Source organism: Emydura macquarii, unplaced genomic scaffold (genome assembly GCF_026122565.2).
Source record: "Emydura macquarii macquarii isolate MOO-44397 ecotype Brisbane River unplaced genomic scaffold, CSIRO-AGI_Emac_v2 contig_2865, whole genome shotgun sequence".
NCBI lineage: Eukaryota > Metazoa > Chordata > Testudines > Chelidae > Emydura > Emydura macquarii.
Window position 1 is genome coordinate 80325 of NW_027133002.1, and position 23138 is coordinate 103462.

The 23138-nt window shown below is 63.0% G+C and overlaps 2 protein-coding genes across 8 annotated transcripts in view; one reads left to right on the forward strand and one right to left on the reverse strand.

The window, feature by feature from the left end:
- The window catches only part of LOC137166523 (sodium-dependent proline transporter-like), a 28019-nt gene extending 13116 nt beyond the window's left edge, over positions 1-14903 (forward strand). Inside the window, exons 4-16 of the mRNA XM_067568299.1 lie at positions 4358-4489; positions 6665-6813; positions 7584-7633; positions 8387-8525; positions 9643-9777; positions 9984-10087; positions 10529-10653; positions 11183-11295; positions 11924-12058; positions 12435-12534; positions 12998-13116; positions 13773-13946; positions 14326-14903. Of these exons, the coding sequence (XP_067424400.1) occupies positions 4358-4489; positions 6665-6813; positions 7584-7633; positions 8387-8525; positions 9643-9777; positions 9984-10087; positions 10529-10653; positions 11183-11295; positions 11924-12058; positions 12435-12534; positions 12998-13116; positions 13773-13946; positions 14326-14463 (1613 nt within the window). The 3' untranslated portion in view covers positions 14464-14903. The remainder of the gene's footprint in view (positions 1-4357; positions 4490-6664; positions 6814-7583; positions 7634-8386; positions 8526-9642; positions 9778-9983; positions 10088-10528; positions 10654-11182; positions 11296-11923; positions 12059-12434; positions 12535-12997; positions 13117-13772; positions 13947-14325) is intronic.
- Positions 14904-17987: 3084 nt separating this feature from the next.
- STIM1 (stromal interaction molecule 1) overlaps positions 17988-23138 on the reverse strand; it is a 151999-nt gene continuing 146848 nt past the window's right edge. For 5 of the 7 annotated variants that reach the window (XM_067568291.1, XM_067568290.1, XM_067568294.1 and 2 more), the window contains one exon: positions 17988-21442. In XM_067568291.1, coding sequence (XP_067424392.1) covers positions 20905-21442 — 538 coding nt within the window. In that variant the 3' untranslated portion in view covers positions 17988-20904. The remainder of the gene's footprint in view (positions 21443-23138) is intronic. The other 2 variants (XM_067568297.1, XM_067568295.1) reach the window with 2 other exon arrangements.

The following is a 23138-nucleotide window of genomic DNA, read 5'->3' on the forward strand; positions in this document are numbered from 1 at the left end:
GGACCCCAAATTAGGAGGGTCTTGCATGGCTTTGGAATGAAAGGTTAGCACATGCTAGTCTCATAGACTCATAGACTTTAAGTCAGAAGGGACCAATATGTACATCTAGTCTGACCTCCTGCACAACACAGGTCACAGAACCTCACCCACCCAGTCCTGTAATAGACCCCGACCTATGACTGAGTTATTGAAGTCCTCAAATCATGGTTTAAAGACTTCAGGGTACAGAGAATCCACCAGCAAGTGAGCTGTGCCTCCTGCTGCAGAGGAAGGCGAAAAATGCCCAGGGCCTTTGCCAATCTGCCCTGGGGGAAAATTCCTTCCCAACCCTAAATACAGCGATCAGCTAAACCCTGAGCACGTGGGTAAGACTCACCAGCCAGAAACCCAAGAAAGAATTCTGTCTAATAACTCAGAACCCTGCCCATCTACCATCCCATCACAGGCCATCTGGCATATTTACCGCTAGTAGTCAAAGACCAGTCAATTGCCAAATTAGGCTGACCCATCAGACCATCCCCTCCATAAACTTACCCAGCTCATTCACTTACCCAGCTCATTCACCAGCCCCCCTTGGAAGACTGGTCCAGAACTTCACTCCTCTGATGGTTAGAAACCTTCATCTAATTTTAAGTCTAAACTTCCTGATGGCCAGTTTATATCCATTTGTTCTTGTGTCCACATTGGCCCTGGTATTTATCCCTCTGATGTATGTCGAGGCTGCTGGGCCTAGAGTTGAGCCTCTGAGCTTTGCTCTGGCTCTTGAATGAGTGTGTCAAGGCAGATCCAGGTTCCGTGCTGAGAAAACGATGCCCAGCTGTATGAATTTTGCAAGAGCAACACATCTGAGGTACTGCAAGACAAGTGCACCAGAGATGTTACCCCAAGGCAACCCAATCGATCTGGAATCTTTCAGCTGTTTCCAAGCAGTGTGGTTTTGGCTTCCCGGGGGAGCTGTTAATTTGTTCTTTCTGCCACTGTAGCGTGTGCTGACCAACGTGGGTTTTCCAGCTCACATTTGCTATTGCAGGCACCCTTCATGGCCTGACACACGTTCCAAAGTGTGTTAAGGCACATTTGTGGGTTCTTGCCTGACGTCTTCTCCAGCTTTTAAAAGGAGCAACCCAGTTTCCCTTTTTAATTAGCCATGCCCTTGAGGAGCCTGTAGTGAGTGCTAATGAAGGGAGGTTCTGTCGATTACCTTAAGTCATGGTTCAAGATTCCCCGCAGAGAAGGATTAATTCCCTCTGCAATGCAGACAATAGAGAGGGGAAACCAGTGCTGGCTGGTTGGTATGGGACGGGCTTGGAATCTCATCTCCTAACTGGATCAGGTCTGATCACGCTTTCCGTAAGCACCTTAGAGCTATAGATTTCACTTGGCAGAGCAGCTGAGTGCTGACTGAGCACTTGCCTACTGAATTTATCTAGGGAGTGCATTGTTGGGAATGGACAGGCCGTCTGTTAGAGAGACAGGGTGGCTGGGCTAATAGCTCTTATTGCACCAACTTCTGCTGGTGAAAGAGACAAGCTTGTGAGCTCTTCTCAGTGTTTCTTGGAAGCTTGTCTCTCTCACCAACAGAAGTTGGTCCAATAGAAGCTATTACCTCACCCACCTTGTAACAGCACCCGAACCTCGGTAGAAGTTGGGGGGGTCATGAGACCCCACCCCTCTCTGTAGCTCTGCCTGTCCTCGGCCTCTTCTGCCCCCACAACTGGCAAAACCAGAGCCAGACCATGGTAAGTGCTGCCTAGGGAGCCCAGGCCGCTCTGGGGAGCCCTGGACCCTCCAACCCCACCCCCCACCCACTTCCAGCGCCCCAGTCACCTTGTCCCTGTATCCTGGGACCAACATGACTACAACAGCACTGCATACAGGCCTTCTGTTGTCCAGATTCTCTGCATGAAACTTTGGGCTGTGATCTGCAGCCTTAAAAGCTAGGCAGGGTCAGTCCTGGGCACTGTGTGGGTGGGGAAATCTCCAAAGAAACCTCAGGGTGCCTCTGGATCGCAGTGTTGTGGACTGAACTCTTCTAAACCAAGCCTGGTGTCTGGTGGAGGTGCCTGCTCTTGGGTGAGATTGTTAAAGATCCCCTGACTCCCTCTGCAGGAGGAGGGAGTTAGCCCGTGTGTGTGTTATGCACACTGGGGAGATGGAGAACTCTGCTCCAGTGACCCCATTCCCCTGCCGTTTCACTCTGAGTGGAGCTATGGTGGGCCCTGAGGGCAGGCGCAGAGTCACCAAAGGGTGACTGGGAGGAATCAAAAGGTGTGGGAGAAGGGACGGGAAGCCAGAGGGGTGGTGCGGCCAGAGCAAGAGAAGGGAGGAGATTCCTGCAACAGCACACTGGAAAGACCGGAGGAAGCCCCGTGAGAGTTGGGGAGGCCAGAGAGAGGAGCGCCAGAGAGCTAAGAAAGGGAGTTAGCAGTGAGGATGGAGAACGTCACAGCGCTAAGCGTGCCCATGGCATTCTCTCACAGGCCAAGGGGCATGCTCTGCTGTGGAAGACACTGTGGCTTTATTCACCACTGTGTCGACTGGAAGCACGTGAACATCTGCGTAGAATCTAAACCCCACAGCCCGATGTTTATACACAGCCCTACTCTAACCAACCAGTTTGTGCACGCAATGCTGGGGATGCAAAGACTTGGATTGCAACCTTATTTCAGCCTGACGAGAAGGGAAGCGAACAATCAGGCTGTGATGCTGCGCCATCCAACAGGCCGCCGTACATCTGTGTGTGGTATACTGCAGTGACAGCAGCATGTGTGTTGATCAGTAGTTGTGTTTTTTGCTGCCCTCTGATGGCCGATAAAGGTGCTGGAGCTAAAACTTGAAGGAACAATTCCACCCGCAGTGAAGCAAAAGAGAGTCCTGCTTGCTGTCCCACATCTCCGTTAATGAGGGTCTGGCTGCTGAGAGCCAGATGACGCCCTGTCTGGAGACAGACATGGAGAGGGAGCCGTGTGAAGGATGCCCTATTTAGAGGATTGCTGTTCAGGCTGGAATCGCACTTGAGCAGCTGAGCTGTGCATAAGTTTCACAGCTAACGTCGGACAATGCTCAGTGTGAGTGTTTGACTTTCACCAGTGGAAAATGCCCCATATCCAGTGAAAGGATGGCCCGATCCGAGAGCTGGTAAAGGTGGATTTCCCTCAACTGGGTGCAATGTTCAGTGAAAGTGACCCTGGTTTGGGACAAAGTAGCACGTCTGTTTTTTCTCTGCTTTTCCACGTAGATCAGCACTTTGCGCTTTCCCAGCGCTGCTTTCATTCTCACCCGTGGCCGCTCTCTGCCCATGGCCGCATCTTTAGACGTGACATTTATTGGCTGCAGCTCACCCCTGTGCAGTGGCCCAGCACGAGGCCCATGCTCCATTTGAATCTCACACCCACCCTCAGAATTGGGTTTACATGGGCCTTTAATAGCGCCTGCGCCTTGCATTGGCTCTGCTGGGGGTGAACGTCCCCGAGCATTGGTCAATAGCTAAAGCAGCAGGGCTTCGAGTAGCAGCGGGGCTGGGAGTCAGGAATGCTTGTGTTCTAATCCCAGCCCTGCCGTTGACGCCCGGGGCCAGTCCCTTCCCCGCTCTGCACCTCAGGTAACCCATGAGACGCTGATCTACCATGCTGGAATGGTGCTTATGGCAGCTGGAACAGGTTAGGAGGTGATGGGTGGGAGCTGCGTAGTAAGCAGAGCCCTTGGGTGGGTGGAGTTTTTGTGCTGCTCCGCTAGGCTGCCATTCATCTCCCTGCCGGATCATTTCTCGATAGCGGGGAAGCGTTCTTGGCGGTCGGTGCCAGGTGGCGCCGCTCAAAGGAGCAGGGTGAGGCTGGCTGGCTGCAGTTCAGTGGGGGGGGGTGGGGAGGTGGATGCACGCTCTGCCGCACGCCTCGTGTCTCGGACCTGACACGTGATTTCCCTGCGTCATACGTGCCATCGGCACGGAGGGGTAAAGCGGCGCTGCACCCTGTGCCGAGGTCGCCAACAGCTGGACCTGAACGTGCCGCCTCTGCACCAGGTTTCCCAGCCACAGCCTGGCTACCAGGATGCTGCAGTCGGGGCTGTTCGGATCCTGCCGCTGGCACTCCCACGAGCTGTCGTCTCTTCGGCCTCCTGGGAGGCAGTGTCTCTGCTCTGCCTCTTCCTTTGCCGTAGCCTCACGAGAGGAGAGCTGTCGAGCTCACCGCACAGAGTCCCTGGCCTGCTGTCTGGGGATCGCCGTGCAGTGCAGCTCATTGGCACGTCTCGGCCTGAGGGCCTGTGGGGATGGGAGAGTCTCTGTTGCGGAGTATCAGAGTTCCTGCCTTCTTCCATCCCCATTTCTTCCTAACCGGGTCTGTTCCCTATTTCCCAGGGGTGTTCCTGATCCCATACTTCATCATGCTGCTCTTCACCGGCCTGCCCCTGTTCCTGATGGAGCTCAGCCTGGGCCAGTATGGCGCCGCGGGGCCCATCACCGTCTGGAAGTGCTGCCCCCTGCTGAAAGGTGAGTCTGTGCCCGGCCCAGCATCCCACACCCCTGCCTGAGCAAGGCGTGGGGAGAGCCAGTCGCTGGTGACTGTGCTCATACAGCCACTTCTGGCCCCTAAACACACAGTCTCCCTCTCCGTCACCCACAAACCACAGTGCCCAAGGTCCCCTCCTTGCCTCTTGCTCTGACCACATCGCCTCCCGCTCTAGATCCCTCCTCCAGCTCCTGCTTCTCCACCAGGTCCAGTTCAAACAGCCTGTCCTCCCCTTTCAGACCTGGCATCACTCCCACTCCTATCCCTTAGCTCACCGCATCCCTTAGCACAGCCCCTACCAGCCTCCCTGCTAGGTTTATCCACCACCCCAGCTGTCTCTGCACACTCTCAAACTCCTGGAAGTGCCTCCCCGAGCCCCTCTGCCAGGCCAGCACCCTCTCCTTACCTCTCGGAGACGCCCAGCAGCGAGCAGCCCTCCCTGTGGACTGGAACACAGCCTCCCTCCCCCGTCCCTGGTGGATTTCAAAGCACTAAAGAATCTGGCCTCACCAGCCCCTGTAAGGAGCGTCTGCTGTCTCCATCTCCCAGAGAGGCCCATGGCCTGGCCTGACCTCCCAGATGTACCAGGCACTGCAGCTCCCCTTGAAATCACCTGGGCTTCGGGCGCTCGGCACCTGGGGACATCAGGCCCCGTATGAGCTTGTCCAAGGTCCCACAAGTGACTCTGGCAGGGCTGGGAGCAGAGCCCAGGTCTCCTGATTTCCTAGCCGGTGCGTTCGCCGTGGGAGCGCCCTCCCGGCTCTAGTGGCGGCGAATGCTGCGCGGTGGCTCTCCGGCTCAGTCAGCGTTCGCCGCAGCCGGTGGTTCCGACGCAGAGCTATCAGACCCACTCTCTCTGCTCGTGCCCCGCAAGCCCTTGGGAGTGGGGTTGGGGGCGCCTTAGCAGGAGGAGGTTGCAAGGCCAGGAAGCGAAACTCTCTCAATCCTCTCCTCAATCGTCCACCGTGGTACGCCGGAAACCCCCCCCTCCCGCTGCCTCAAACCTGCTAGGCTTCACATTTCAAGCAGCAGATCCTGGCACCGACCCCATGACGTGTGTTAGGGAGGCAGCCCCAGCACCACCCAAACCTTCTGAGCTCAGCAGTGTGTGTCCCCTGCTCCCCCTCCTGGGGGCATTCGGGTTCTGTAGCTTCCAACTGTTGCCCTCCGGCCCGGGAGGAGGCAGAGGATCCTGCATGCCCCCTCGCCGGGCAGAGCACCGGATAAGCCAATGGCAAAGTGGGCTGTCAGCCTGAGTGGACCTGTCAGAGCAGGCGGCTAAGCCGTCCCTAGTCCCATACGGGCTCCATAGCTAGCCATGCTGGACACGCCTGCTCTGTCGGAGGGCGTGAAGCCTGCCCGGGGGAGGAAGGATTTGGATGAGGGGCAAAGGAAGCAGCTAATGAGGGGGATGGAGAAAGAAAAGGGACATGGACTGATGGGCTGAACCTCCTGACAAGAGATGGATCAGGCTGTGGGATATCAGCCCCTGGGATCCCTGGGCCATCTGAAACTGGGCCCAGAGCCTGCAGGCTCACTGGAGAGAACTGACTGACCCTCCGCTAGCACCCGGGTGCAGCGTGCTGCTGTCGGCTCTGCGTGCCTCGTGGTACAGTCTTCAGCTCTGAACGCTCTGCAGCTGCAGGGGTGTCTTCTCCCCGCCCCCCACGCCAGCGCTGGCACGTCCCACCGAGATCTGCCGCTCTGCTTCTCCCCAGCTGGTGCTTCTGCTATGACACCTCTCAGCAGCCTAGATGTGCTGTTACGTGTCTAGCCAGCGCCGAGCGCAGCGGGGCCCAGCCTGGGGGCGCCCTGTAGTATAAGTGCTGCGCCCTGCTGCGTGTGCTGTCTCCCATCTTTGTCAGTGTGCAACGACCCGTGCCCTGCGGGCGTGCACACCTTGCAGTCATTGGTGCAGATCAGACGTGGCCTCTTGGCTCATTGTCCCCCTCTCCTCCCCAGCGCTGTGGGGCAGGGGCCGTCTCTGTCCTGCGTACAGGCAGCACCTAGCACAGGTGGTGCTACCACAATACAGAGCGCATATCAATAAGGGACTCTGGCAGTGAATAAGGGTCCATCCGCAGGGTGTGTGAGCAAGCAGGGCTGGGGTGTCTTGGGTGGGGATCTCCTCTCTGCAGCTGTCCCTTTCTCTGCAGGAATCGGCATGGGCATGCTGCTTGTCTCCTCGCTGGTGTCGCTCTATTATAACGTCATCATCGCCTGGACCTTCTACTACCTGGGGATGTCCTTCCAGAGCCCCTTGCCCTGGTCCTGCGATGCCCCGCGCAACGCCCACCTCTGCCAGGTGCCACCCCTTCCTACCGTAGGGCCACGCCAGCGTTATTCCCCTCCGCCTGGGCAGCTGGGCCTGGTGCTGCTCGAAACGCGTTCTGCCGCTCCTCGCGCCCGCTGTGGATGGGCGAGGAGGGGGCGTCTTTCCGGGCCAGCCAGGGCCTTTGTATGTGAGGCTGTTGGCTCCAGGGCATGGGAGAGGATGCTTTAAGAGATGGGGCTGTCCAGCCACGGCGTGCAGATGCTGCCGTGCCCTGTGGGTCCTGTTGCCATTCGGGGAGGTGCAGGTCACCCCTAGCGAGTCACTGGAGGGACAGGCTCTGAGCAGCGTCCTGCAGAGACCCCATCTGATGGTGCAGCCTGGCTCCCAGCTCCGGTCCTTCCGGCTGTGGAGGAGATGGAGCCGCCTGCAGGAGCTACTACTCCGCCCTGTTCCTCACCTGGACAGAGGGGGTCTCGGGCAAGCAGCTGCAAAGCTCCGCAATGCACGTCCCCGTGGGCTCCTCCCATGCCCAGGGCAGGTGGGGGAAGAGGAGGAGCGGGCTGCCATATGCAGGGCCTGATCCAGCGCCCACAGAGAGCCTCCAGCGGGCGTTGGATTGGCCCGGGGCGTGCAGCAGCGAGCAGCACTCGGACGCCGCCCTCGCCGAGACTCGCTGCTGAGGTTCCGGGGCTGCTGCCAGCAGCGACTCCGCGGGGAGCCTGCCCCGCTGCGCGGTGGGACGTGGGACAGGGAGCTTCAGCTCGGGGCAGCGGGTGACCAGCCTGTTCTGTGTCTTGCAGAATGCGTCCGGAAACTCCAGTCGGTTCAGTGCCAGCGAGGCCTTCTGGAAGTGAGTGGTTGCGGTGTTTGTGTTTGACTCTGATTCGCTGCCCTTCCCCGCGTGCCGCAGGTCCCAGCCTGCCTGGTGCTCTCCCTCTGAGCCACAGAGCTGGAACCGAATCGGCCGGGAGCCTCACCCCACTCTGTCAGCTCGGTGACTGCCTCTGTCGGCTCCGCTCTTAGCACCGGGGCCCTGCATTCAGTGGGTGCCATAAGGGCAGCAGCGAGGTGCTGGGATAAGGGTCCAGGGCTCCATGGCAGGAAAAACAATTGCATCCAGGGAGTCCCCGTGTGGAGCTGTGGAACTCGCCGGTGCAGGGCGCACAGTGCATGAGAGAATAGCCCCTGTCCTGGCAGCAGCCAGGTCAGATTTACCACAGGGCGGGGGGGGCGGTTGGAGCCATAAGCTCCTCTCCGCCGGGCTTGGGAGAAAACATCCCCCGCGATACCATCATGTCTCTGTGCTGCCAGCGTGAGACCAGGTCCCTGCCCCAAGCCACTTGAGACCCGAGGCCGGCAAAGGCAGGCATCACCGCCAGCGTAGGCCTGTGTCATGGGCAGGAGGGGGCTGGTGTGTGGCTGGGAAGCTGTTGCCGAAGTAGGAGGCAGGCGTGAAGCCAGCAGAGGGCAAAGGAATCTGGATTTAACACCTTCTCCATAACCCCCCGTCCTCTGGTCCTGGGGAGAGGGCCGGCAGCGTCGGTGTCCTGCCTTCAGTGCAGGATGGCTCCGTGCGTCTCTCACCTGCGCTTGTGCCGTGCAGCCAGCAGGTGCTGGGGGTCACGCGCAGCTCTGGCCTTGACGATCCGGGCCCGGTGAGGTGGCCGCTCGCGATATGTTTGTTGGTCGCCTGGATCATCATCTTCCTGTGCATGTTGAAGGGCATCCGCAGCTCGGGCAAGGTGAGCGGAGGGCCGGGTGCTAGCGTGGGCCTGGTAGAGCGTGTTCCCGCGGCAGCTGGTAACCCGGCAAGCAGGCCTTCTGCAAAGCAGCTGAAGGGCGGGGAGCCCTGGGCACTGGTTCTCTGGGCACCGGGCATGTGTCCTTTAAAGAGGTAAATGCCCCCAGAAGCTTGGTCAATGGGCACGTTCTTACAAAGGCTGGTGACTCAGTGTCACACCCCCTGCTCCCCGAGGTAGCTGGGTCTGCTCCCTGTTTCACGGGGGGGAAACCGAGGCATGGATTGAGGTCGGGGGGTCGCCCAGAGCTGGGTCGCTCTTGCTCTGACCATTCGATAGCGCTGCCTTTGCGCAGTCAAATCCGTCTTCAGCCGTGGCCGTCTCGTGAATCCTCGCTAGGCACATGCTCGCACGCTATCCTGCATGCGTCCCCTGCGTCGGCCAGGAGGGCAGAGGGGGTGAGAGGGTGGGACTTCTCTCCAACCCCTTCACCGTTCAGCACATCCTGACGTCTCTTCCCCTCCAGCCTGTCTGCTCTGCGAGGCTGGGCGCAGCCTGAGCTGGGGAGAGGTTCTGGGCTCCCCGGCACTGAATGTAACCGGGGGGGGGGGAGCTACACCTCTATTAGAGGGTGAAACAGCTAAATAAGGCTACAGGCAAAGGGCTCTTCTCCTCCCCCTCAGCCCCCAAAAGAAAAAGGCCCCAGCGCACTGGGAAGTAGGTCCTTGCCCCAGAGTGCCCAGACTGGCCCAAGGAACGGAGGGCGTCAGTCGCGAACGCTCTGGCCCCGACAGGGCTCAGAGCAGATCTACAGGACCCGAGGGGCGCCCTGGGCCGGGCGTTCCTAGCCCCAGCCAGGCTCCGTGGCTGGCCGGAGGCGGCACCAGGCTGCACCCGATTGTGTTGGCCCTTCAGTTGGCTCTGCCCCAGTGTTGCCAGAGTGACACCGTTTTATCCTCTCCCCCCGCCCCAGGCCTCGGTTCCCTCGTGTTGACATCAGCACTGCTGGGTGTGGGTGGGCGCAGGGTGCCAGGGGTGGGCATGTGTAAGGCGCCAGTGGTGCCGTCGGCCCGGTGCAGGGCCGGAGGGGTGTGTGAGCAGCGGGTGTGTGCCTGCGCAGGTGGTGTATTTCACAGCCACGTTCCCGTACCTGGTCATCCTCGTGCTGATCATCCGAGGAGCCACGCTGGAGGGATCAATCGACGGCATCCGCTTCTACCTCTCCTCGGACTGGAGCAGGCTGCAAAGCGCTCAGGTACCCCCCACGCCCGTGAGCACCCCAGATGTCCCCCACCCCCGATCTATGCCCCCTGGGTGTATCCGCGCGTGCTGCCTTGAAGCGGGTGGGTTCAGCGAGAGGGGCTGAGCCGGGGCAGGAGCTTTGCTCTCCTTCACGCGCTCTGTCGGTGGGGAGCCGGGTGGGGGGAGGAGCCCACCCCCAACCAGCTCCTCTCCCCCCAGGTGTGGAACGACGCCGCCTCGCAGATCTTCTACTCGCTGGGCATTGGCTTCGGGGGGCTGCTCTCCATGGCCTCCTACAACAAGTTCGACAACAATGTGATCAGGTGAGCGGCCGGGCCGGGGAGCGCTCGCTGCCGGGCCGGGCCGGGCCGAGCGGGCCCGAGGGACCCTGCACAGCACGTGTTGCAGGGGAGGTCAGGCAGCGGGGGGCGGGCAGAAAGGGCTTTGCGTCCTTGATGACGCCAGAGCCCCCTGGGTCTCTGCTCTTGTCCCAGAGCTAAACGCGGGATCTGCTGCTCCTGCATGCCAGGTCCTGCGAGCTGGGCCACGGCGGAGCCTGCTGACTCCACCAGCGTCCGGGCTTACAAAAGTCGGGTACCCCACTGGGGTGGGCGAGCCAGGATCCGGTTTCTCTGCCACCTCCTCTAGCAGGGAAGGGTCTCGGCTATAAGGTGTGAACACCTCAAAGGCGCGACGGTCTCTGTCCCAGCGATGCTGGGCGCACACCTCGTATAATCCCCTCCCGCCTCTTCTCCTGCCCACAGGGACACCCTGGTCATCGCCATCGGGAACTGCTGCACCAGCTTCTTTGCTGGCTTCGCCATCTTCTCCATCCTGGGCCACATGGCCTGGAGGAAGGGCGTGCCGGTCGGGCTGGTGGCTGATTCAGGTACGGGCTTGGGTGGGGCTGGGCTGGCTGCCCATCCTGCCTGGATGAAGCCATCCCCGCTCAGCTCCTGCCTCCCATCCTGTCCCACACCAGCCGAATTCCTTGCTCACCCCAATGATGTGGGGTGGGGGTGTAGGTTGGGGGGGGTTGCGGCAAACCCGTCTCCAGGTCAGGCTGGCAGGAGCTGCCTTGTCGGACACTTTGCCCTCGATTTAGGAGCTTCGGGAAGCTGGGCTTAACACACAGTCTTTGAGGCTTGGGCGATCCAGCCTCGCCCCTGTGAAGGCTGCAATCCGCCCTCGGGGTGACTTGGCGGGGCCCCGCTGGAGTGTCTAACGGGGAGGGGGAGCCCCCAACCCAGCCCTTCTTGAATCTGTCCCGGCGCAGAGCATCCCAGTTCCCGGCTCAAATTCCCTTTAGGTGCTGGCGCCACCCCGCTGGCCAGGAGCGAGTCCTGCTGTGCTGAGCTGGGCCATGCCACTGCTGCCGAGGAAAGCCATGTTCTCCATTTCTTCTCCTCCCACTCCAGGTCCCGGGCTGGCCTTCGTGGCCTACCCAGAAGCCCTTGCTCTGCTGCCTGGCTCGTCCTTCTGGTCGGTCCTGTTCTTCCTGATGCTGTTCACGCTGGGTGTGGACACCCTGGTGGGTATAACCCTGGCAGGGCCATTGCTCGCACGCCCCCTCCCTTCACCGCTGGGGTCCTCTGGCCTCTCGGGCTCCCCCATCTCCCTGCAGCACAGAGACAGACGACGCCTGGCGTCACCCTCCTGGTCGCGGATCTGGGGCGCGCTGGCCCCTCGCCGCATAGAGCAGCTTCTGCAGCCGCCCGTCGGCTCCACCTGCCGCTCAGCCACGTGGGCCGTCAGCAGCTTCCCCCGCCCGGTGCCTGCAAATCTTGGGGGAGTGGGGGTGGTTCGCTGGCAGAGCTGGGCTCCTGGGGGGCCGGCACCAGCAGCCTCCCCCAAGACAGATCGTCATGCCCTTTGTGGAGGGGACAGGATGCTCCTCGGGGGTGGGGCAGGGGCGGGGGCTCTGCTTGGAGTGGGGCTGGAGCAAGGGGTGTTCCTTACCCCCAAGTAGGGTGGGCAGACAGGAGTGAACCTTGCCAGCTCCCCCGTGGGCTCAGCCGACTCAGCCCCACGTGACGTGGGGGGCACTCCCCTGTACTGGGCTGTAGAGACGCTCCCTCTGTGCCGGGGCATGTCCCGAGCCCGGCGGTAACCCGTGGGCAAGTGCCCAGGATGCCCTGATGCCCGTCTGCCCCCCCCAGTTCGGGAACATGGAGGGCATCACCACGGCCATGACAGACGAGTTCCCGGCCCTGCGCGACTGGAGACGGAAAACCCCCTTCCTGGGGGCGCTGTGCTTCGCCTTCTACCTGCTGGGCCTGCTGCTCATCACTGAGGTACGGCGCACCGGGCCCCTTCGCGGAGAGCTCGGCCCTGCCCCTGCCCCCCACAGTTCACCGGTAGCCCCCAGCATGGTGGGAGCCTTCCCCGCCGGGCGGGTTATTCACAGCAGTGCCCTGGGGGGTGTTCCCCATCTTCCCTGCCGCAGCTGCAGCTGGCGGGGCCGTGCCCATGGATCAGCCGGCCGTGCTGAGGAAGGAAAGCGCCACGCAGAGGGCCAAGCCGTTGGCAGGGTGAGGCGGGCGGCAGGGCACGGGAGGGCGGAGGGTGCTTTGCCAAGCTAGGCTGCTCCTCCGGCACGGCAGGCGCAGTGCTAGGGCCCACTCCTGTGCCCGGCTGGGTGTTAACGCCCCCTCACCCTGCCACTTGCAGGGCGGCATTTACTGGTTCACCCTCATCGACGCCTACAGCACCAGCTTCGGTCTCATCATCATCGCCCTCTTCATGTGCATTGGCATTGCCTTCTTCTACGGTGAGTCTGTCCCCAGCGCTTACCTAACTCCCTTCTTCACCCACCACTGAAATGCGGCCACCTCTGGGGGGCAACGGGGCAGCTGCTTCCCAACACACAGCAACACCCCTCCACCTTCTTGAAGCACCATCAGTGTGCTTGGTGCTGTACAGTGCTTAGAGGGAGGCCTGGTCCCTGGCTGCTCTCTACCATGGAAGGCCGTACGTTCCCACCCGAGGGCTCTGTCCTGGACAGAGCACCGCCTTCTGAGTTACCAGCAGCCCTTTCTGCAGCCTCTGGGGGTGCTGGGAGCTCTGCCACCCAGGGCCTGCCCCTGCATGGCCGGGGAGCTCACCCGTGGGCTTCCAAGGCAGTGCTCGGGCTGTCAGTCGGGCTGAGTGGTGGGGCCACCCCAGGCCTGGTGCAGAGGCTGACCATGGCCCAGGAGACTGTCATGTTCAGCTCCCCTTCGTCCCCGTCCCAGGAGTGAACCAGTTCTGCCAAGACATCGTCGACATGATCTGCCGGTGCCCGCCGTGGTGCAGCCAGCTGGTGCTCTACTTCAAGGCGTGCTGGGTGTTCATCACGCCCTGCTTGCTACTGGTAGGTGCCAGCCCAAGAGGCGCCCGGGCCCCACACCAGCGGCAGCTGCATGATGCAAGAGCAAAGCCTGCGTGTATCGCCCGGCCCGGGCTAACGGGGCTTCGCGGGACCTGCGGGGCTGGGCTGTTCACGGCGCTTGCTGACCCGGCAGCCCGACGGGGGGCATGCCGGCCCTGTACCACCCGCCTGGCACGCGACGCCCTCTTGTGGCCGCAGCCTGCACGGCCCAAACGCCGATGCGGCTCAGCACATGGGCCAGGGGGTTCTGGAGCTCAGGAGCCTGGTTAGTGGGGCCGTTCCCTGCCTTCAGCCCATTCCCATCCCGCCCTGGGGTTAGCAACGAAAGAACCCCTCCTCCCCCCCCGTTGGGCCTCGGTCTCTTTGCCCTCCGTGCCCACATTGGCTCACTTGCTGCCCACTCCAGGGGGCTCCCGTGGCTGGGTCTGTGCCAGCAGCTGTCTGGGGGGGTTCACGGTGTAAAACCTGTCAGACACGTCCCGCTAGGGAAGCCCTCATGACCCCCATCCCCGTGCTGCCAGAGCTGGCTCCGGGTGGTCTCATTCCTCCTCCCAGGCAGCAGGGGAAGGGCCGCCCCAGCCCCACTCACTCTGGGGGCTGCGGGTGTCTGACTGGGCTGCTCGGATCTGCCCTTCCAGTTCATCCTCTTCTACATCTTCCTGGAGATGTACAACACGTCCCTGCACTACGGCGCCTACACCTACCCGCGCTGGGGCAAAGCCCTGGGCGTCTGCATGGGCGCGCTGACCTGCATCCAGATCCCCCTCTGGGCGCTCGTGGCCATCCTGCGGGAGTCGGGGACGCTGACTGACGTGAGTGCGGGGCCGTCCTCCCAGCGCCTGAGGGACTCCCGGGCACCCCGGCTCCCCCCAGGGCTGGGCAGGGCGTGGCTGGGAGCGCCCGGCCATGAGGCCTGGGAGGAAGAGGTGGCACCAATCCACGGGGGGGGGGGTCACCCTGCAGACTGAGGCATGCTGGGAACTGGGCTGAGGCTGGGAGCTGGGTGCCTGCTGTCTCTCTCCCCCCCCTCCGGAGCCCTTGGGCTGGGGTCTCTGCTGGGCCCTTGTCTGTCCTTTCTGGGCAGGGCTCGTTGTCTCGGGTCCTGTCCCTGCGGCAGTCGGGCACAGGCTCCAGGCCTCGCTCCCGCCACGGGCTGGTCCTGGCGCCTCGCTCACCCCGCCCTCCTTGCAGCGGTTCCGGAAAGCCATCCACCCCCTGAACTCCTGGCGCACGGCGACCGCCCGCGACGAGGTCATCGACGTGCCCTACACCATCGACCTGGCGGACAACGACTTCGCCAGCCCGCCCCAGGGGAGCAGCGAGGCCTGAGCCGCAGACGGGCTCTGGGCCTGGCTCAGCCGCGGGGGGGGGGCTCTGCCGGTGGCTGCCCTCTCCAGGCCTGGTAGCTGCTCTTGGCTTCCCTGCTGCCAGCCTCAGACATGGAGGACGCTGGGCGGGGCTCCCGGGCGGCTCCTGGAGGCTGCAGCTGGCACCACGCCCGCAAGAGATGATCTTGGCTGAAACTGTTGCTCTCCAGCCCCAGTGGTGCCCTCTGGGGGGACCTGGGCGGGGAGGGGACCCCAGGACTCTGCCCGGGACCGTGGCCAGCCCTTCCAACTGGCGCGGTCCAAGAGAGGGCCGGTCCCGGGAGCTTCTTGGAGCTCTGCATGGAAAGTGTTATAAAGAGAATCAGTGGCAGAGCACAGGTGTGGATTCAGCCGCCCACGGCGCAGCCGGCTGCACGTACGCTCTTCGCCCAGCTGAGCCCTGCCGCCCAGACGTGCTGCCCCACGGCTGCTCCTATGCCTGGACCCCCCACTGCCCATGCGAGCCTCGGTGTAGAGGGCTGGCTTGGCCAGCCACCAGCTGAGACGCCCTGGTTCTGCGCCAGCCGAGCCAGTCCCCTGAGCTCCAGTCCCCGGGCAGCTCGCCCCCCTTTAACCACTGAAGAGCGTCCCAGCTGGGGCCCAGCAGTGCTGGCGTCCTGTGAGCCAGAGTCCAGGCTCCCTGTCCCCGGAGGAGGGGAGGGGAGCAGCCTGAGCCCAGTTCCCATGTCTCACCAGCAGGAGGTGCTGGTGAGCAGCATGGGGATAAATAGGGTGGGAGGTGCCTCCCGTCCCACCTGCAGCTGCCCTGGCCGCCCACGCCGAGGCTGGGGTGTGTTTCCGCATCCTGGTGCCAGGCCAGGGAACGGATGTGGGGCTCTGGGCAGCAGCCAGGCCAGTGCAGGGCTTCCTACCATGGACCCCACATGGTCCCAGGGCTGGCCCCTCCGTGGCTCTCGGCTGCCTCTGCTGGCATCTCAGCGGAGAGGGCAGCTGCAGCGGCATCCCCTGGGTCCAGCCTCCTAGGAGGGCAGCAGGGGGAAGCCGACACGGCCCCAGCCACTCTGGCCCTTGGGGTGGGGGGCAAGGCCCCGTGGCCCAGGTGAGAGCAGTGGGGCCTGCAGACAGTGGGAAAGTAACGTGGGACCCAACCTGAGGTTGGTGGGGGGCGGGCAGAGGAGAACTGATTTCTCAATCAGCCTCCTTGGCGTGGGGGGGACAGGGATCGGTCCGTGGGATCGGTCCGTGCTAAGGGGCTGCTTTGGGGTGGGGGCCAGGCCGAGAGGATTTCTCTGCCGCTGACAGACACCACGTGCTGATAGCCTCGTCCACGCAGGGCGCTGCCAGGCCGGGTCCCTGCAGGGGGGGAAGAGGGGGGTTGTGCCCGCCCGTGCAATGGGGGCCGGGGTCAGCAGTGCCTTGCTGGGCCCAGCTGCATGAATCGATCCTCCCTGCAGGGGGCGGGGACGTGCTGGGCGCACCCTGGCTGCGCACTGCTCTCGGGGGGGAAGCGGGCGCCCTGGGCTACCCCCAGTGACAACTCAGCCCATGGGGGGAGCAAAGAGCCGGCCCCGGGCGCCCAGGAGCTGGGTGTGGCCAGGCTGACCCGGGCCCTGCCCTGTGCGCGTTAGCGAATGACCGCCTGTCACGGGACTGGACACGTCCCGGAGGCTCTCGCCAGGCACCACCTGGGGGGGTTTTGGGGCTGAGGACAGCTCCTGGCACAGGGGGCTCTGCCGTAGCCTGGGCCAGGCGAGCCGTGGTGGGGAGGGAGGAGCAGCTGGGGCTGGGTTGAATGTGTGTGACACCTACAGCGGCTGGTTCCTGCAGGGGAAGCTGCGTGGCCCGAGGCAGTCCTGGGGGGCTGGCCCGGCCCAGGCTGAGCTGCAGGAGCTGCCCAGCTAGCTCTGCTCCCGGGAGGATTGGCTGGAAGCGGGGCCAGGCCCAGCGCCAGCTGTGGGCAGCTGGGGGGTCAGTTGTGTTCCTGGGTGGGCAGCCTCCCCGCTCCGGCTCTGAGGCCGGGGGTGGCTCAGAGCTTCCGTGCCCCGGCCCAGCTGGGCAGAGCAGCCGCATGCTGGGCCCTGGCTGCCGCGGCTCCGAGCCCTCTTCTACCGGGGAAGCAGCCCCCGGCCCACTCCCTTATCCCAGGGCCGGGCCGGCCCAGCCCCGTACGGAGCAGAGCCAGACCTGTTCCCAGCACACCAGGCCCAGCCTTCGCCGGGACAAGTGAGAGGCCCTGCAGCGCAGAACCTGGGCCAGGCAGGGAAGGTGGGAGCTGGGCCGGGCTGGCAGTGTCCTAGCTGTGTGTGTTGTGTGTGGTAGGTGCAGGGCACGCATGGCAAGTGCTCTGCTGGCTCCAGAGGTGACCCTTAGCTCAGCTCCTTGGAGCACCTGCAGCCCCAGGCTGGAGAATTTCACCCACTTATGCCTGGCCTGAGTCTCCCGTGGGTCTGGCGAAAGCCGCACCGTGCACACAGCCGGGCTCAGCTGGGGCCCCCCCACAAGGGCTGACAGGACGCTGTATTTCCACCTCGAGAGGGGCTGTCTGGCTCTCGCCTGCTGCTCCGTGGGTCTTGCTCTGCGCAGCCCAGGGCTCTTCATGCTGCCGTGTCTCCCTGCGCAGGACAGAGCTTTTCCCTCCCGCCCCGTTAGCCGCCTCTGCTCAGTGAGAAGCGTTTCCCCAGGACTCCTCCCGTCTGCTCCCGTGCGGGTAGCGAGTGGGGCGACCGTTGAGGATGGATCCTGTGCGGTGCGAAGGGCTTTACCAAACCTGGGGATGCTGCATGGGCAGGGCTACCTTTAACTCTCAAACTTGGGCTCCAGGGCGAGGGAGCACCGCCCAGGGAGACCCTGCCGGTGAGCTGAGTGGGGCAGAGCGAAGTGCTGCTGGCAGCAGCCCCAGAGGGTGGGGGTGGCCAGTAGGCCGGGGGCAACGGGCCCAGGCAGCATCGCCCTCCCCTGAGCCGAGAGCTGAGCCCAGGGAAACGTGCCGGTGGGAAGCCGCCCCCGGGATGCACCAGGCAGCACACCTGACCCGAAGCATCCACAGCACTTTGTGCAGGAGCGAGGGGCCAGCACGGGGGAGGGCTCGGGCTGGGCCTGGCGCCCCTGTGCTGACTGGCTGGCTGCAGCACCCCCCTGCCCTTCCCTCTGCTCTCCTCCGTCCTGCCAACAAACCCCACCCCACCCTGACTCCAAACCTGCAGCCAGCCGGGCAGGGGAGGTCATGAGCTGCCCTGGGAGCAGGACGCGCAGGGACGGGTGAGTGCTCCGGGCTGGCCCAGCTGCTAGGGGATGGTTGATCATTGCCCTGGGGGCCTGTTAGCTTGACGGGCCTGGCCCGGTTCTGCTGTGAGTCAGACCCCTGGGAGTCCTGGGGTGGGTGCTAGAGAGCACCCCAGAGCCTACAGCTGCCCTCGGGCCCCTGCCTATTGCCTGTGCTCCAGCCCTCACCTTTCAGCCCAAGGGTGACCCCGCCAGCCTCTGTGGACTGGCAGCTGGGGCCCTGCGAGCAGCTTCCATGAACGCTCCCTGCCCGAGCAGCTGTCACAGCCCTGACCCCGCCGCCGTGGTACCGCAGGGGGGCCAGCCGGGTGAAGGGCCGCAGTGATCAGCCAGGACACAACCCAGCTCCTTCCCCCAGGCAGCGCAGCCCCACGCCCGGGGGAAGTGGAGATCTGGGCGTGCCTGGCAGGCCAGAAGAGCCGCTGAGACGCTGCGCCTCCGCTGCCCGGCGCAGGGCAGGGGTCTGGGCTCCCCCGTTCCTCGCTGCCGGCCAAGGAGAGACCCGCAGCGACCCTCGCTCAAAATCGCCGACATGCTTTATTGGATCGAAAAGAGTTTATGAAATGACAAAACAAACCAGCCGTGGCAGACGCGGCACAGTCGCTGCGTTAGAAACTCCGCCACCTTCTCCAGAAAGCAAAGCCGCAGGGCTCCAGGCCCAGCCAGGGCGTCCCGGCCCACAGCCCCGGCCCCGCGCAGGGAGGAAGCTGCGCGGCCCCCAGGCCGGCGTGGGCTGGGCTGTCGGCCCGTAAGAACCCAGGCCCGGTTAGCAAACGGGCCCCGAGGCTGCCCCCGGCTCTCGGCCCGTCCGAAGGCAGCGGAGCTGGGCTGAAAGCGCGCCGGGGCAAGCAGAGCTGAATGGATCGGGACCAACCCGCACCTGGCACGGGCCAGCCGCTGGCGTCACTCCCAGCGCAGCTCGGACCACGCGACCCAGCGCTCCCTCGCAGGAGGTGGGCAGCTGTGGGGCTGGCTGCCCGGGTCAGGCACCGGGCCGGGGAGGGAGGAAACGCAGGCACTTCAGCAAGTTCAGAGTTTTCACTTTTCTCAATGCAGCAACGTGATCGTCCAGCTACGGGCTCTCGAGACTGAGCAAACCGCCTCGGCCCTCCCCGGGAATCCGCCAGCCACCCCCGCGGTACGCCCGCTACAAGCACCTCCCTCCCCAGGGATCCTTGCAGCCGGCCCTGCTCCCCCAGGCCCAGGACGCAGAGCACGGCTGCTCGGTGACTGCCCCAGTCAGCCTCCTGCAAGCACAGAGCGAGCCGAGCCGGCAGCTTGGGCTGGAGGCGGGGGGCAATGCACGGGCTGCGTGGAGGTAGCAATTCACGGGGTCAATGAGTCACTGACACTGCTCCAGCTGGGGAGGGTGGGGGGCAGTGACAGGGCAGCTCTCAGACGTTGCTCGTCTGAACAGGGACACACGTGCTGCAAAGCCAAAATCCCTGGCGAGAGCAGAGGGGGCCGGTGCCAACCCCCCTCGGCGTGAGCAGCTGCGAAGCAGGAAAGGTTTCTGAAAGCACCGAGGGGCCCGGGCCTTCGTCCCGCTCAGCTCTGGGGAGGCGCAGGCAGCCCAGCCCCTGCTGCACCTGGGGTCCCTTGACCGAGAGCCAGGCCCTGGCCCCTCTTTTGCTGCCCCGTCCTCCCACCGCAGCAGCCTAGCTCTGAGGGGCGGACGTTTGCTCTGCCCCCTGCCGGAAGCTGACCTGGAAAGTCAGAAGCCTCACTCCCCAGGGCTCCCTGCTCAGAAACCGCGGAGCTGAGAGCCTACCCCAAGCCGCCATTTCACTTCAGCTGGGGCTGCACACGCCTCCCCAGCCAGCACGGCAGAGACGCGTGGGCAGCAACACGGAGTCTCTCCTGGGCCCGTGCGCTAAGCTGGCTGCCGGACCTGGAGACGGCCTGGCACACAGCAAAGCCGACCCTTCCCTGAGCCATGTTTCAGCTCCCCCGGGCCCACGCAAACCAGCCGGCATCCAGACCCCGACGGCCTCCTGGTAGGGATTCTCATCCAGCCCCGTCTCCGCTGGGTCCAAGCCCAGGGGAATGGCCCTGCTCCCTGCCCTACTCCAACCACTGGCCTTTGGACCTAACCCTGCCTGACTCAGACCAGGCAGCTCACAGAGTCCAAGGTGGCCTGCGTGTCACCAAATGGCTCGTGGCCCTTCAGCCTGGTGGGAAGCTGCTCGGGAGCTCAGAGCGCCCGCAGGCTCTGCTCAGCTGCCCGCTCATCACACCATTCCCTTTGCCCGCAGGAAGCCCAACTCCAGCTCACACGGCAGGGGCTGGGAAGGCTGAGAGAGACCAGGCGGGGCAGGGCCTGCCAGGGGATCCTCTCCGAGCAGGCCCCACTTCAAAAACAAACACAGCCGACGGCAGCCAGCCCCCAAGCCGGCTAAAGAAACAAACACTGGGCCGAGAATAGACTTGGCCAGGGTTCCTGAATGCAGAAATACTGGCCGGGCCCTGGCTCTCCACAGAGCCGGCTACGCTGGCCCTTGCCTGCTCCTGCTTCCCTGCCAAAAACATCAGTCCCCATCATCTCTCCCCAGTCACCACGGCCATGGGGCGTCAGCCACCCAGCGCCCCACCCTGCCCGGGCCGAAAGTGCAACCAGAGCGAGCTGCGATGACGCCGAGGGGGCAGCTAACCCCAAGAGATCGCAAGGGATTCAACCACGCGTAGCCAGGGCGGGGCCCTAGCCCAGGCCAGGCGAGAGAGCACGGATGCAAGCTGCGGGCTGCCGCTGTGGTTCTCAAGCGGAGCAGGAGCCGCGCGTGCAGGACTCCAAACAAGCCAGAAGGGGGGAAACGAAAGCACGTCAAGCAAACCCTGGCTGCCGCGGGGCCGAGCCGAGCCGAGGCAGGAGTGCTCCGAAGTCATTCGAAGCCATGCACAGCAAAGCAGGGGGCTGCTGAACCGGGGGGAGGGAGAAGGGGCAGCTGGCTTTAGAAGTCAGGAAATAAATAAGTTTAAATAGCTCCGCCCCCTGCGCATTTTTTGCAACTGGCTTGGGCGGCAGAGGGTTTCCAGGGGCAGAGAAGAGGGGGTGGGCGGTCGCAAGCACCCCACCCATGTGGCCCTGGGCTTCGAGCCCCTCCCCGCCCTGCCCCCCATGCCCAGCGGATCGGGCTGGTGGCTGGCTTTCCTCCTCCTCCTCCTACTTCTTGGGCTTTTTGAAGATCTTGAGGGGGAACTTCTTCTTGGCCTGGCTGGAGTCAGTCTCCTCGCCCGTGGAGCCGCTGTCGTCTTCCCCGGGGCTCTTCTTGGCAGCCAGCTGCGGGATGCGGGTGTTCTTGGCGTTGCCGGGCCTGGAGTCGGAGACGGGGGAGGGCGTCTCGGGCTCGGTGGAGCTGGGGCTGTGTGAGCGGGAGGAATCCGAGTGGCTCTGCCTGCCCCCCGTCGGCTGGCTGATCTCGCCAAGGCTGGACGACTTCTGCATGCCGTGGTTCAGCAGCAGCACCTTCTTCGCCGCCGCGGGGCTGTCGGGCAAAGCCCCCAGCGAGGCGGCCTCCACGTGCTTGCTGCCCCCGTTGGAGGTCGGGGAGCAGATGGCAGGGTGGCCCAAAGCAGCCTCCTCTGCGGCCCTGGTCAGCAGCGGGGTCCTGGCGGCCAGGAGCTTGGCAGCAGAGCCGGGGATGCGCTGATGGTCACTCATGTAGAGCATGGAGGAGTCAGAGTCGGCGCGAGGTAGATCTCTGTGGGTGGGAGGAGATGGAGACGGTCAGTGCAGAGCCCGTGCCCGGAGGAGCCTCGCACGCAGGCACACACCAACGGCCCGGCCCAGCCCAGCCCAGCCCAGCCAGCCGCTCGCACAGGGAACCTGCCATGCGTTCTTCTGCAGGGAGCAACTTGCAACACACCTCGGATTAGTGAGAAGCAAATCGGTCCTGCTGCTCTCCGCCAGCCAGACCGACCCCCGCGCACCCTCCCGTTCCTGCTCTGACGCTGCTCTGACACTCCAGGGCTGCTGCTGGCAGGCCCAGCCCCGGGGGGGGGGGGGACTTCCCCCGCTCATGCAAACTGCTTGGCACATGGGGCAGAGAGGCCACAGCTACCATTTGCAGCTAGCGGGAACCAGGACAGGCTCACTGGCTGCAGATGGTGGCTTCGTCTGCCTGTGCGAGGGGGGCACACTTGGGCCTGCAATCAGGGCAAATGCCTGGTGTGGATGAGGCGTGAGGCCAGGGAGAAGCTCTCGTCTCCCAGATAATACAGCACCCTGGACGTGGGGGCAGCACAGAGGAACCCAGGGCCTGATTACAGCTCTCAGCCCAGGACTTCCTGGATTCAAAGACACACGCAAGAGTTCAGCGTAACACCAGACAGCTCTTCCCAGGGACACAATAACAATCAGCGATGGCTGTACAAACAGTGCAGCGTCAGACATCTTCTTCGGCCGCGTGGGCTCCGTCAGGGGCCTCAGGCCGCCAACGGGCCTTGAATGGGCGGGACGCCCCTCTCTGGTCACAGCACTTGATTTTAAAACTTTACTATTACGACTGCTATGGATTACCCTCCAACCCCCTATTCATAGAACCAGAGAAGATTAGAGTTGGAAGGGACCTCAGGAGGTGTCTAGTCCAACCCCCTGCTCAAATCAGGATCAACGCAACTAAACCATCCCAGCCAGGGCTTTGTCAAGCTGGGCCTTAAAAACCTCTAAGGATGGAGATTCCACCACCTCCCTAGGTAACCCATTCCAGTGCTTCACCACCTGCCTAGTGAAAAACATTTTCCTAATATCCAACCTAGACCTCCCCAACTGCAACTTGAGACCATTGCTCCTTATTCTGTCACCTGCCACCACTGATAACAGCCTAGCTCCATCCTCCCTGGAACCCCCTTTCAGGTAGTTAAAGGCTGCTATCAAATCCCCCCCTCACTCTTCTCTTCTGCAGACTAAACAAGCCCAGTTCCCTCAGCCTCTCCTCATACGTCTTGTGCTCCAGCCCCCTCATCATCTTTGCTGCCCTCCGCTGGACTCTCTCCAATTTCTCCACATCCTTTTTGTAGTGGGGGGCCCAAAACTGGACACAATACTCCAAATGCGGCCTCACCAATGCCGAATAGAGGGGAATAATCACTTCCCTCTGTCTGCTGGCAATACTCCTACTAATGCAGCCCAATATGCTATTAGCCTTCTTGGCAACCAGGGCACACTGCTGACTCATATCCAGCTTCTTATCCACTGTTACCCTCAGCTCCTTTTCTGCATTTCATCCCTCCATGTTCGAGCAATATTTTTATACTCGTCCCTAGTCATCTGTCCAAGCTTCTCTTCTTGTAAACTTCCTTTTTCTATTTAAGCTCACCAACTATTTCTCTGTTAAGCCGAGCTGGGCGCCTGCCACGTTTGCTATTCTTTCTGCACATCGGGATGGTTTGTTCCTG